Genomic DNA, 12,993 nt, shown 5'->3' with positions numbered 1-12,993 from the left:
AACAGAACAGAGAAATTACGAAAGTCGGAAAATATTGGATTGTGCCTTCCTATTTATCCCCCCGTAATGATGTATTATGGTGTGCTTGGTAAGGGTAAAACCACAAATCAATTGCTGTTAAAGTATTTTTATTTTATTGTGCACTTATTAGACATAACATTTGGATTATAACCAGCTTCAATGTTTGAGAAGGCTTTAAGACTGTGAGATAGGAGCTTGCAAAGAGCCCGTGAACGCAGCAGGGCCCTATCCTGAGCGGGCGCGGCAGTGCAGCCGCGGCTCCGCGCTGGGACTGGTCCTTTCGCAGCCATTTTCTGTCCAACCAAACAGCCGTCTCAGGGAGGTAACCAACCAGGGCTTCATTGCAGGTTTGTGCCTGACTCCGGCCAATGATTGCTAACCGATTTCTCGTTAGCTCGAATGGAAATGTCCGTCTCTGTCTGATTTTTTATTTGTTGTCTGAGTGAATGAGGGCTGCTCATCAGGAAGTACCCAGCGGGCAAAATTTAACAAATGACTGTCTAACATGTCGGCTCTGGCCACGTCCTGCGGTGCTCTGTAAGGACAAAGGACAGGCCAAATCAGAGACGAACTGCAGTGGATATGCAATGAGAATTTATTCAAAGTACACTATGTACCCGAATAGGCTAACTGCAAAAGGTAATAGCCCGCTGGACAGCTTCTGTTCATTTGTCTGTTATCTCATATTTTCCTAAAACATGCCAGCCGACCATTTGGGTCAACTCGTAGGTTAACCTTAGCTAACGTTAGCTAAATATCTTACCTATTCGCAGCTGACGTCTGCTAGTTAGCACACGGTTAGCCGAACATATTCGTTTATATAGCATGCGGCTAACTTGTATGACTTCACCGCGGGCTTTACTGCCGTCAAACCAAACGTTTCCCCATTTAAGTCACTGTGCTAACCACTATAACACAGCCTTCCAGTGTTGGGCCAAATTAAGAAATCCTCAACACAAGAGCACGTATTAAAACGAGCTCATGTGAAGGAGGGGGTCATGTTATGGCAGCCAAACCCAGACCCGTGAAGTCGGCGGGTTAATGCCTTGGTAGGTCGGCTGCAGGAGCTCGATCCATACGTTAACAGTACCAAGACAAAGCACACGTTCACTTCTGGTGTCTTGTTCTTTTTAACGCTGAAATCCTCAACAAAACAAAAATCTGATGGTTTAAGAGTCGAAAGTAGCAGACACTTAGTCTACGCTGACGTGTCTAAATTGTTGATTGATATGAACATAATCATCAAAACAGAGAGAAGCTCTTCCGGTATTCATTTGATGTTACAGTATGTGTTCAGCACAATAAACCCAATGTCAATTATATTGGTCAAAAGTGATTTGTTGATAGGGCCAGTGGTAGAAAGTAACTAAATGACATTCAAGTAGTGTACTGAAACACAATTTAAAGGTACTTCTACTGAGTATGTCCGTGTGATGCTACTTGTTACTTTCACTGCACTACATTTCAGAGAAATATTGTGCTTTCTACTACACTACATTTGTGACAGTTTTAGATTCTAGTTACTTTTCAGATTAATATTATATCCCGAAAATACACGATCAATTGCTATATATGCATTATAGATTAGATGCTAAAAAACAGTATCAAGTGTTGAAATGAGATATTTTACAACATTCAAATGCTTCTCGAATGTGCAGTGTCATTCAGTAACCTACATCTGAAGTACATACGTATTACATCATAAACTGCATGATGGCTACTTTTACTTTTGAAACTAAGGACTTGTACTAACAATTCAGTTATTTTCATTGTGGTCTTGCTACTTAAGTAACATTTCCGAGTCCTCCTTTCATCACTGAATGTGACTGAGATTTAGAGCTGTTGTATGACGATAACCAACTAGGAAGGTTAGTTTTGAATTTAATAGGTAACACATTACTAGTTAACCTTTTTAAAAATGCAATTAGTAATGTAACTATTTTGATTAATTAATTAATGGAAAGTAATTTATTAATTTTTTTTGTTAAATATTTTAAACTGCAATAAAGCTGAACAGTTTTTAAAACAGACTTAAACTAGGTCTATTAAACCATATAACATTACTTAGCACTGATTATTGTCACATTTTAATTGAAAGTTTTTTTTTTATATAACTTGAATTAAGATGGAATATATTGATTTCAAAGCACAACCATCAAAACAAATACAAGTGTGTAGATCACAACTGACTGCAGTAAGGGTAAAATGTTCTCTGCACAACCTGACCCAGCTCCATCAGCTTTTTTTTAAATGGACCACTCTTCCTGAGTTTAATCAGAAAGTGTGGCCCAAACTACACGTTGACAGGTGCAAAAGTCTGGTTGAGAGCTACAATTGCCTGCAGTGATTGCATCGGAAGGTTGTGCAACAAAATATTATTTCATTTGTTTTATTATTTAAGATATTTGGTTAAATCAAAAACAAAGTTTAGATTTTTATTAAATATGTAATAAGCAATGTGGGCTGTCAATTACTTTTCTCAGTTTCAAGTTATTTAAGAGAAAATTGTGGGTTATTTTTTAAAAGTTATTATTGTGATCAAATTAAAATTACGTTTAATCTTTAAACCTACAAGCCGCTCATTTAAAACAACAGCTATACAGCTTAAACAACGAGATACAATCCTGTGTCAAACTCCGTTTCTGTTGGGAAAAAAAAAATACAAGAAATCTAAAATGCATAAGTAGCTTGTCATCTCCCAAAAACTGTTAGTTTCAGTGGTCTTTGTTGTACTTCCAGACATGCCTAGGTCATCCTGCCAGGCTTTTTGACAATGTGGAATCCATAGTGTAGCTACAGAGACAAATGACAAGTATTCCTTTATTTCATTTTTGAGTGGGACTTTCCATAATGCGTATGAGTGTGAAAGCTTTGTAAACACGTTGCCCGTCATGCTCTAAGTATGAGTCCAAAGAGTGATTCTGAGATGCTAGGTACATTCGGGTCCTGCAGGTACACTGAATTGCTACGGCGTGGGACTTTTCAATGAGATGTTGTGGGTGTGTGTTGCAGATGGACGGAGACAGCACGACCACCGACGCCTCCCAGCTGGGTATGACAGGAGAGTACATGGCTTCCAGTCACTACGTTCTCCAGTCTCAAGATGGTGAGGAGAAAAAACATTGTCACCAAACAACCACTGCCGTCAGTGTTATGTATTTTGTGTTGTGTAGCTTTGGGTCATAAAGAGATGGTTTTGCCTGTGTGTTTTGTAGATGACGGAGAGGACAATCTGAATGACCATGAAGACGGCGGCATCAAGGAGAATTTCAGGGAGCAGGACATTTATCTTCCTATTGCCAATGTGGCTCGCATCATGAAAAACGCTGTTCCTCAGACTGGGAAGGTTTGTGAGGGGATGGGAGCAGGAATAATCATGATGATTATTCAGTTTTGTTAACATTAGATTTAGGATGATGGGTGCATCCTAGTATGAATGATCATCTTAGTTATTTTGTTGAGAATTGTCATCAGTGTGTCTGTAGTTTAAATTCAGCTTTGAAAGTTAACAAGTCAGATTTTTTTAATTTTTTTTAAGAACAATATAACTAATGCAAGATAATTTGTAGGTTTGACAACCAAAGATGACCTGCAAACTAATTTGTTGTTTGTGTTGTTTTTTGTCAATCAAGTAAGAGTTCTTACCATTGCACTTGCATCTATAACTATTAAAATAAGATGGATTTAGTATTTAGACATAATTAATGACGGCAATTACCACTAATATGGATATTTATTTTTTTAACAAAAACAAAATACCTTTTTTGGGCCCCATGGAAATAGAACCAAACTCTTCTTTATTGCCTATATACTGAGGCAACTTTCTGTTAAATGTAGTTTTTTCTTTTTCCCGTAGATTGCTAAAGATGCTAAAGAATGTGTGCAGGAGTGCGTGAGCGAGTTCATCAGCTTCATTACATCTGAGGCGAGTGAGCGCTGCCACCAGGAGAAGAGGAAGACCATCAACGGGGAAGACATCCTATTTGCCATGTCCACACTAGGCTTTGACATGTACGTGGATCCGTTGAAGCTCTACCTGCAGAAGTTCAGAGAGGTGAGGCACAAGTGACAGATGGAGCTGTTCTTTTCATATTTCCATTTCCATTCTATGGCAATGAGCCCATTTCTTTTGAATTATTAAATCGCAGACTGAGCTTTTTGTCATACTTCTAACATAGTTCGTTTTTCTTTATTTATTTGTTGTAAAAGTCTATTTGATTGGACGCATGGTGGTGCAGTGGTTAGCACAGTCGCCTCTACATTGCCCGTAGGGGTGAGTAAGAGTGTGCATGGCTGTCTTTCTTTCTGTGTTGGCCTCAAATGGACTGTGTTGCCCATTCAATTTCACAGGTTCCAGTCTAATAATGGTTCAAAATTAACACTGTTTGGTGAATATTTAAAGCTGGATGGGGGTAAGTGGGTAAGAACTCTTGTCTTCATATGCCCAAGTGCAGGAAACTGGAGCACAGTGACTATTTGCTAATTAACTAGGGCTAACCCCCAAATAGTTGACTAAGCGTTAATTGTCCAAGTTTTCATTAGTTGTTCCATAGCAGGAAGAAAAAAAAACAACCTTTAACAGCGCATTGTCAAAAACGTTATAAGTAACTCCCAGAAACATTTGTTACTGGCCAAAACAAACAGTGTGGCACACATGGTGCATGTCAAAGCAGTTGTTCTATTGTTTTCTATGTAAAAATCCCCACATTGGCAGAGGAAAAAGCATTTTTGTACATCGTAGCTCCTGTACCAGTTTGTCTTCAACTCTACTCGACTGGTAGCTCAGCTTCTTACTTTTTTCTGTTGCAATCTCACAGTAGATGAGAAGAGACACATTTTTAGGGTGAAGAAATACCCCGAGCTGTGCAATCCACCATGCAGTTATAGTGCTGTGGAAAGTGGGTGACTGTCACTTTAACATGTAACATTACTGGGCTCTACGCTGACCTTTTTGCTCAGGAGCACATGTGCTCCTCAATGGAAAAATTTAGGAGCACAGTTAAAAATGTTAAGCTAGCAGAGTTTCTTGTCAAAACCTGTATAATATTCATAATTATACTGCATACACATGTGTTTGTGCTTTTTCTCCTGGTGCACAATTATGATGACAAAACTTGTCAGAGCTCTAGTTAGGACTGATAGATTAAACATATATTAGCATCCTTACTACTTGCACTAGATACAGATAGGCTGTGTTTAAAAAAAAAAGTTGATATTCTGGTCTGCTTTTCTGTAGTTTGAGGTTTGTTTGTTTATTTGTTTTGATTGTGCTTTTTTTACAGCCATGTAACGAGTGCAGTTGTTATCAACTTGAGTAACGTTCCCCTGTGTCCAAATTCTGTTCAGCCTCCTCCGTTCTGCTGCACTATGTCTGTATGTGCCAGACACAGCACCGCCCCTCACTCATGAAACACAGAGCGTGAACAGAAGAGCAGCAGCAGCACAGAAATTAGCACCACTTTCAGTAACAGAAAAATGCATGTCAGCTGAAATGAAATAGGTACACAGGAACTAAGTCAATAGCGTAGTATTTTGTTTCATTCCGGAAGGGGTGGAAGGTCCGATTGGTGGTGTTGCCAGCCCTCTCAAGACAGTGATAGAGGGGAAACACTGGTCAACAAGTCGATATGGTGTGAGACAAACTTTTATGTGTCCAGTGGTTGGTTGCAATCCGATGGCACCTAAACTTCTTCGCAATGCAACAATGGTCACAGCAACATGAAGCTGCTTGGAGATGGCCATATAGCCTTTACCTTTAACATGCTTGTCTATAATTTTGTTCTGATCTAGTATAGATCATAGTATTTTCTATGGGTACAAACCAATCTTTACTGGCCACTTCAGCATATCTTTGTAGAAATAGTAATAATTTATCTTTTTGCACACTGTCTTTGCTTTACTCTTGGATGTACCAAATGCATGAGACCACTGCTTTTATTTTCAGCACTTTTCAGGAGAAATGAAGAATTTTAAAGATGCAACTGTATGATGGTGAAAGCACATCTTCATGTAATTTGACCTTTAATGGCAGCATGTTTGAATTGGTTAATATAGCCATCAGTTTTCCCTGTTATTCCCTATATTACTAAGAGTGATTTTTGAATATATGATATAAATATTCATGTTGACTTATTTATCTCTACTGGCTTTAGTCCTTCTTTAAAAGGTATAGTTATGAAAAAGGTATTAAATTGGATTATACCTTAAACCCTGTGCAGCAGTGGAAAAACACATGCAATAAAGAGTCAGTGAAAGAGTTTTTCCTTGTCATCATCCGACTGCAGAATTTCTCTGTGCAACTGCAAAATCATCCTCCTGAGAAAAACAACATTCTTGTTTGATTTCAATGTTGTTGTGTTCACACATGTAATGCTTCTTGGTGTCTCTGGTGTTTTTTCAGGCGATGAAGGGCGAAAAAGGGATGCCTGGGGTGTCGGTGGGAGAAAGCCTGGGTGATGATCTCACAGATGACAGCTTCAGTAAGTAAAACACAAACAGTAAGGGTTGAAATTTATAGCAAATACTTCATAATTTCTCTTCCTGTTTTGTTTGTTCGAATAAAAGTGGAATGCTTTACACCAACTAACAAACAGTAGTTTTGATTGAAATGCACATCCTTACTGTGTACTTGGTCAATCTCCTTAAAATACACTTTTCCCTCTTCATCAGCAAATCCATTGCCAGCTGGGATTATCACAGCAGATGGTCAGCAGCAGAACGTCATGGTGTACACCACTTCATATCAACAGGTAATACTTTGCACATGGTGTATAATTTCCTGTTAGTATGAACTCTAAAGTATGTTTATTTTCTGTCTGAATTTTTAAAAGAAATAGTTTAACAGGACAATAAATAAATTATATTATATTCTGGTAAGGCTTTTCAACACACGGACATCAGTTGATTCGGTGATGATCATGGTTTCAGCTCACAGTTTCATAAAAACATTTTGTTCGTTAAGAGATTCACAAATCAGTGATCAGATGGATGAGAATTAACTAGATAATTTTAATGTGATAACATTTATCAAACACAAACTTTATTAGGTCTCCTTATTGATCACAAACAGCAGCCAATCAGAAAACGGTAATTTGCTGCTAGTGCTAAACCAAAAGCATTCTTTCTAATTGTTTCAAAGGAAAAGAAATGCAGATGAATGGATAGTTACTCTAACACCAGAGGGTTTTGAGAAAATAGTGACTTTTTGTAACTTCGCCCTTCAAATAGCTCAAAAGGAAGCCTGGGATGTATCTTGGGTGGGGAGTTCACCTCAGTGAAGTTTGAAGTCCCACAGCAGAGTAATACCCCAAATATGTTATTGTCCCATTTCTGTTGTCCACAGAATATTTTTTTAGGATTATTTATGATTTCAGAAACACAAAAAATTCTGCTGATGTGTAAATGTATCTAACTACAGCAACTAATGGTTACACATGTTTTCGTTGTTACTAGGCTCCCTGTTGCCATATTTTGTAATTTACTCTCCAACATTACATAATGTCAAAGTGACATTACATACCTTTCAGCCTATTCAAATGTTATCTAAAATCTCTAATCTAAACCCACATTGTTGCAGATTCCCACTGTACAGCAGATCCAGTTTTCATGAAGAGGCCTTACTCCAAGCCCAGACATAGCAGCTCCTCGTGGGACCCACACCTCTGACCCCGTCACTGGGTAAAGATTATCAGACGGACAGGGAGGGGGGAGGCTTCTACAGAAACCCTCATGTACAGAGAAGTCACTACCTATTCAGTAGAAAGTGTAGTTTCTAGTTATGAGGTACCAAATGTTTTGGAGAGCTTCCAAAGCAGCTGGGAAATTCAAGGCTTTATTTTAAAGGCTAGTCTTCTTACATGATTTAGTGGTGGAATTCTGTTTGTGCATATGTGTTGATGTGTTTGCTTTTATCTGTTCTTTTTTTTGAGGGGTGTGGGGGGTAGGGGTTTGGGTAAAGAGGGAATAAGGGAAAGTGTTGCATTAGAAGCCTATTTTTTAATGCCTTCTCTGTTTGAATCAAGAGGAGCCACATTGTTACTGTCACATTAGATCATGCAGCTCTTTTGTAAGTTCACAGTTTACCATGTGCTTTAATGTTATGGAAATCCTTTGAATAAAAATTCAAAAGTGATGTTTAAAACCGTTTTTATTAATTACATATCTCCCCAGTTTGCAATATTTTATGGTCAGTTCTAGTTGAGCTGTAGCTCTCTTCTGTCTTTCCTTCATTTTTTGCAGCTTCCTCTTGTATTTGTCCATGTATGGTTCCAACGTCCACCAGACTCGAGGAAAGAAAAACACTGAAATACTCACTGCTCCAGTAACATGTTGGAATGCTAGTTTAGTTTTAAGGACTTGCCTTTTGCAGTTCGATGAGTGCATTAGCAGCTTTTATGTCAGGACTCACTATCCCAGGTAATGGATAGACAAGAAGTAGCTAGGACATGTTTTTGCCCAATATTTCTACATTAGGCAGTAAAAAAAAGTTACTTCAGCTGTTCTTACTATGTATGAACCAAACAGTAAGACTTTGTTGTAAGCTAAATCCTCTTTTAGGTAAGTTCTGAGGTTTGTCTGACCTGACCACAAATTGCAGCAGCTTCTAGATCTTCTCCCAAGGAGTGGTGGTCTTCAGATGAGGCAGGAATGTCCAGGATGTCCAGCACTGCAGGACAGAGCCTGGCTAAAATATTGTACATCTGTGAGTATCTGGTTTCTGAACCTTTTGATAAATAAGCTTGTTCTATGGGCGAGACTATACTTTTAGAGATTTGTGAGGAGCTGAGCCCTATGGACAAATTTTTTTTTTATATAGAATAGAATTTTATATTTAATTGAAGAGAAATAAATGCCATGATAAATATATAACTGACTAACTACTTAAAGTAAAAAAAAAAAAAAAATCTGTCACCTGTCAGAACAAATGAGACTGGGTCAGTGCATGTCACTGGCTGCTAATAGTATCTAGAGCAGGGGTGGGCAAGCTTTTTGGCTCAGGGGCCACATTGACTTTTAAAATTTGACAGACGGGCCGGGCCAGCACCAGATGCATACATATCAAACATAAACATAAAAAAGGCATTACAGTGCTAATACGTACATTCACTTTTAGTGGGAACAGTGTTGTTGATCACCTTCTTTGTCAGAGCATCGAAGTCTGGTGTTAGTTTTGTTGTGTTCTCAGAACAGATCTGAGGTGTTCATCACTCAACTGGGATCTGTGAGGTGCTTTGTTGGTGTTCATCACACTAAAAGTCTGTTCACACACGTACGTAGAGACAAACAACACCAGCATCTTCTGGGACATCTTCTGGATGTTTGGACATTTGGCTGCTTTCATGAAGCAGAAACATCCAGTTTAAGAGAGTTGAACTTCTCCTTGAAGACGGTGTCACATTGGAGATCAATCAGTTCACACTGCAGCTCCTGTGGCGCCGTTTCAGGGTCTCGTGTGAAGGGACAGGACACCAGCTGAAGGGACAGGACACCAGCTGGAGGGACAGGACACCAGCTGGAGGGACAGGACACCAGCTGAAGGGACAGGACACCAGCTGAAGTGACTTGTCAATTTTTCCAAAATCAGAGAACCGATGGCAGAATTCTCCATGCAGGTCGTCCAGTGATTTCCTGTATGTCTTCATGTCCAGGACGTCTTTCAGCGTAGCCAGTGTGAGGAAATGAGCAAATGACTTGTTTGACATTTGCTTTGAGAATGAAGCTAGCTTGGTTTTGAAGGCTCTGACGTTTGTGTACATTTCATGGACAAACTGGTCTTTTCCTCGTAGCTTCACGTTCAGCTCATTCATGTGTGTCAGTACGTCCTCAGCAAAAGATAAATCACAAAGACAATCTGTCACTCAGCTCAGGAACATCGTCAGCTTTCTCAAGTAGCTCCAACAATGAGATCATCTCCTGTTTGAGCTCCAACACTCGTTGACATACTTTCCCCAAACTTAACCAGCGGACGTTGGAGTGGTGAAGCAAGTCCTGGTGATCAGAGCCAGTTTCTTCAAGAAACTTAATAAACTGAGGACGGTGAAGTCTCCTCGCTCCAATAAAGTTCACCACTTCTACAACCGGCTTCACTACGTGGTCGAGCTGCAGGACGGATTTACACAGTGTAAGAAAATGTCCTCCTGCTCAGGGTTGTCCTCTTTCACCCTCTCCTGGATTCTTTTGAGCAACCCGACGTTTTTTCCAGTCAGATTTGTCGATCCGTCTGTGGTAACGTTGGCGAGCTACTCCGAGGTAGCTGGAGCCTCTCGATGACCCCGACACGCCGTCATACGAGTCCTCTCCCCGTGTTTTCCCCTTCAGGGATTCCACGGCCAAAAACTCCTCCGTTATCTCAAACTTGTCATTAATCCCTCTGATAAAAATTAAAAGCTGAGCGGTGTCCTTTATGTTGTTACTTTCATCCAGTGCCAAGAAATATCATGTAAATGACTCCGCTTTTTTGTTTAGCTTGCTGGCCAAGTCTTCGTCAATCATCTCAACATGGCGAGTCACCGTCCTGCGTGATGAGCTCATGTTTTCTAATTTGTTCTTCTCTCAGGACACCAGATACCTGCTGTCTCTACCACGCACTCTTTGAGAAACTCCCCTTCGGAGAAAGGCTTGCTGGTCTTTGCTAATTTGAATGCCAGTAAATAGCTTGCCTTCGTGCTTGATTCTTGGATGGCAGTTTGTTGGATAAAGGTGTTTTGCTGATCCTGCAAACGATCTGCCGACCTCCGAGCGGTCGCCGTCCGTTCCCGCGTTGACTGGTTGTTAGCGCAATTAGCATGCTTGGTGGAAAAGTGACAGCTGATGTTGTATTCCTTTAAAACCGTAATGGTTTCTTGGTAAATAAGACACACAGCCTTCGACCGGACTTCAGTGAAAAAGTATTTAGTCGTCCGTTCCTTATGAAACACTCGGGACTCGCTGTCGACTTTTCTTTTCTTTGGCCCGTTCATTGTTGCAGATGTGTTCAGAGCAGCAGCAGAGTAACAACAGAGAGCAGCCAGGCCTCCGCAAAATCAAGTCAATGTCTCACTGCGCCTAGTGCGCCACCTGGTGGACCGCCAGGTATTACAGGACAAGGTCAAATGAATGCAGTCATAATTATGATATGATTTGATTTGGGCAATTCTGTACCAATCTTTGGCGGGCCGGATTAAAAAGACCAACGGGCCGGATGTGGCCCGCGGGCTGTGGGCAAACTATATTATAGAGGGTATGGTTTGTTGGTTTTCGAGTAAATCATTCTAAAATGGATATTAATGGTAATAAAACAGTGATTTCACCATCAGGCCTAAAAAATAATACACAGAAATATCTTTCTGATGTGAGATGTTCTCAGGCACACAAAACTCACTCCAGGTATTGCAGCATTTATTTGTGTCATTACTTAAGGTATACTGTACATGGGTATTTCCAATTGTCCAAACAATAACAAATTGAAGCCTTGACATACATGAATCACTTCCACAGTGACAAGTGATGACATTGCTCATAGCTTCACGCACACACGCACACACGCACACACACACACACACACACACACACACACACACACACACACACACACACACACACACACACACACACACACACACACACACACACTCACTCACTCACTCTCTGTGTAACAAAATATTTCCTGCTACTGCCAAATAACTCACTGAGTGAAGTCTGTCTCGCTCTAGCGGTATGTTTTTTTTTCTACTCTTTTTTAGCCTGCTGCTGCATAACCACAGCATATATTGAGATTGAAATTCAGATACGAGACAAGGTTTGTTCTATTGCCACAGTACTTAAAACCGTAAAATAGAAATAAATACAGAATGCAATGATTTGCAAATCATGTAAGAATATATTTAATTAATAATAAAACAAAGACAACATATCAAATGTTGAAACATAATTTTTGTTATTGTTTTATGAAAAGTATATGCTTATTTAAATTAGATTCCAGCAACATGACAAAAAAAGTTGGGACCTGGGCACTGTGTTGGAACATTAGGAAATCTAGGAGACCAGTTCCTGGAGTTTTGAAATTGAATTGTTTTCCGATTCTTGCCTCAGATAGGATTTCAGCTGCTCAACACTCCGGGGTCTCCTTTGTTGTATTTTTCATTTTGTGATGCGCCAAATTTAAAAAAAAAATTGGTGACAGGTCTGGACTGCAAGTTGGCCAGGTTAATACTCAGGCAGACTACGGTTTGGCATTGTTTTGCTGAAATAAGCGAGGCCTTCCCTTAAAGAAACATTGTCTGGGTGGCAGCATATGTTGCTCAAAACTTGTACATATCATACAGCATTAATGGTACGTTCCCAGATGTGAAAGATACCCATGCCATGTGCACCAATGCATCCCAGTACTGTCACAGATGCTGCCTTTTGAACTGAGTGCTGATAACAAGTTGGATAGACTCGCTCTTCTTTAGCCCGGAGGATTCAGCGTCCATGATTTCCAAAAAGAATTTCAAATTTTGATCAATCAGACCACAGGACTGTTTTCCAGTTCGCCTCAGTCCATCTTAAATGAGTTCAGGCCCAGAGAAAGCAGCAGCGCTTCTGGATAATGTTTATATATGGCTTCTTTGCATGGTAGAGTTTTAACCAGCATTTGTGGATGCAGCAGTGAACTGTATTCACAAACAATGGTTTTCAGAAGTGTTCCTGAGCCCATGCAGTGATTCCCACTACAGAATTCTGTCTGTCTTTAATGCAATGCCAGCTGAGGGCTCTAAGATTACAGCCATCCAATAATGGTGTTCCCCCTTGTGTACAGAGATTTCCCCAGATTCATTGCATCTTTTCATACTAATAAGTACTGTAGATGATGAAATCCCTAAATTCTTTGCACTTTTATGTTAACAAACATTATTCTTAAATTGTTGCATTATTTTCCTACGCAGTCTTTCACAGAGTCGTGAACCGCTCCCCATCTTCACAGCTGAGACTATTCCTCTCTGGAATGCTCTT

General features: G+C 39.9%; 1 protein-coding gene across 3 annotated transcripts; it reads left to right on the top strand.

The window, feature by feature from the left end:
• Positions 1–241: 241 nt before the first annotated feature.
• LOC138629472 (nuclear transcription factor Y subunit beta-like) lies at positions 242–8,152 on the top strand. 3 transcript variants are annotated; one of them, XM_069713195.1, is made up of 7 exons: positions 242–368; positions 3,034–3,127; positions 3,237–3,367; positions 3,878–4,075; positions 6,422–6,500; positions 6,691–6,770; positions 7,598–8,152. In XM_069713195.1, the coding sequence occupies exons 2-7, from the start codon at positions 3,034–3,036 to the stop codon at positions 7,628–7,630; spliced, it is 615 nt and encodes a 204-aa protein (XP_069569296.1). In that variant the 5' UTR covers positions 242–368; the 3' UTR covers positions 7,631–8,152. The 3 variants fall into 3 exon arrangements, with proteins under 3 accessions (XP_069569296.1, XP_069569297.1, XP_069569298.1); XM_069713196.1 differs by lacking the exon at positions 242–368 and adding an exon at positions 464–660; XM_069713197.1 differs by lacking the exon at positions 242–368 and adding an exon at positions 1,053–1,070.
• Positions 8,153–12,993: the final 4,841 nt, after the last annotated feature.

The sequence above is a fragment of the Brachyistius frenatus genome, unplaced genomic scaffold (genome assembly GCF_029030835.1).
Source record: "Brachyistius frenatus isolate BFR_SWC_R1_liver_20210118 unplaced genomic scaffold, ASM2903083v1 Contig_116, whole genome shotgun sequence".
NCBI lineage: Eukaryota > Metazoa > Chordata > Actinopteri > Embiotocidae > Brachyistius > Brachyistius frenatus.
This window is presented reverse-complemented; position numbering and strand designations above follow the sequence as displayed.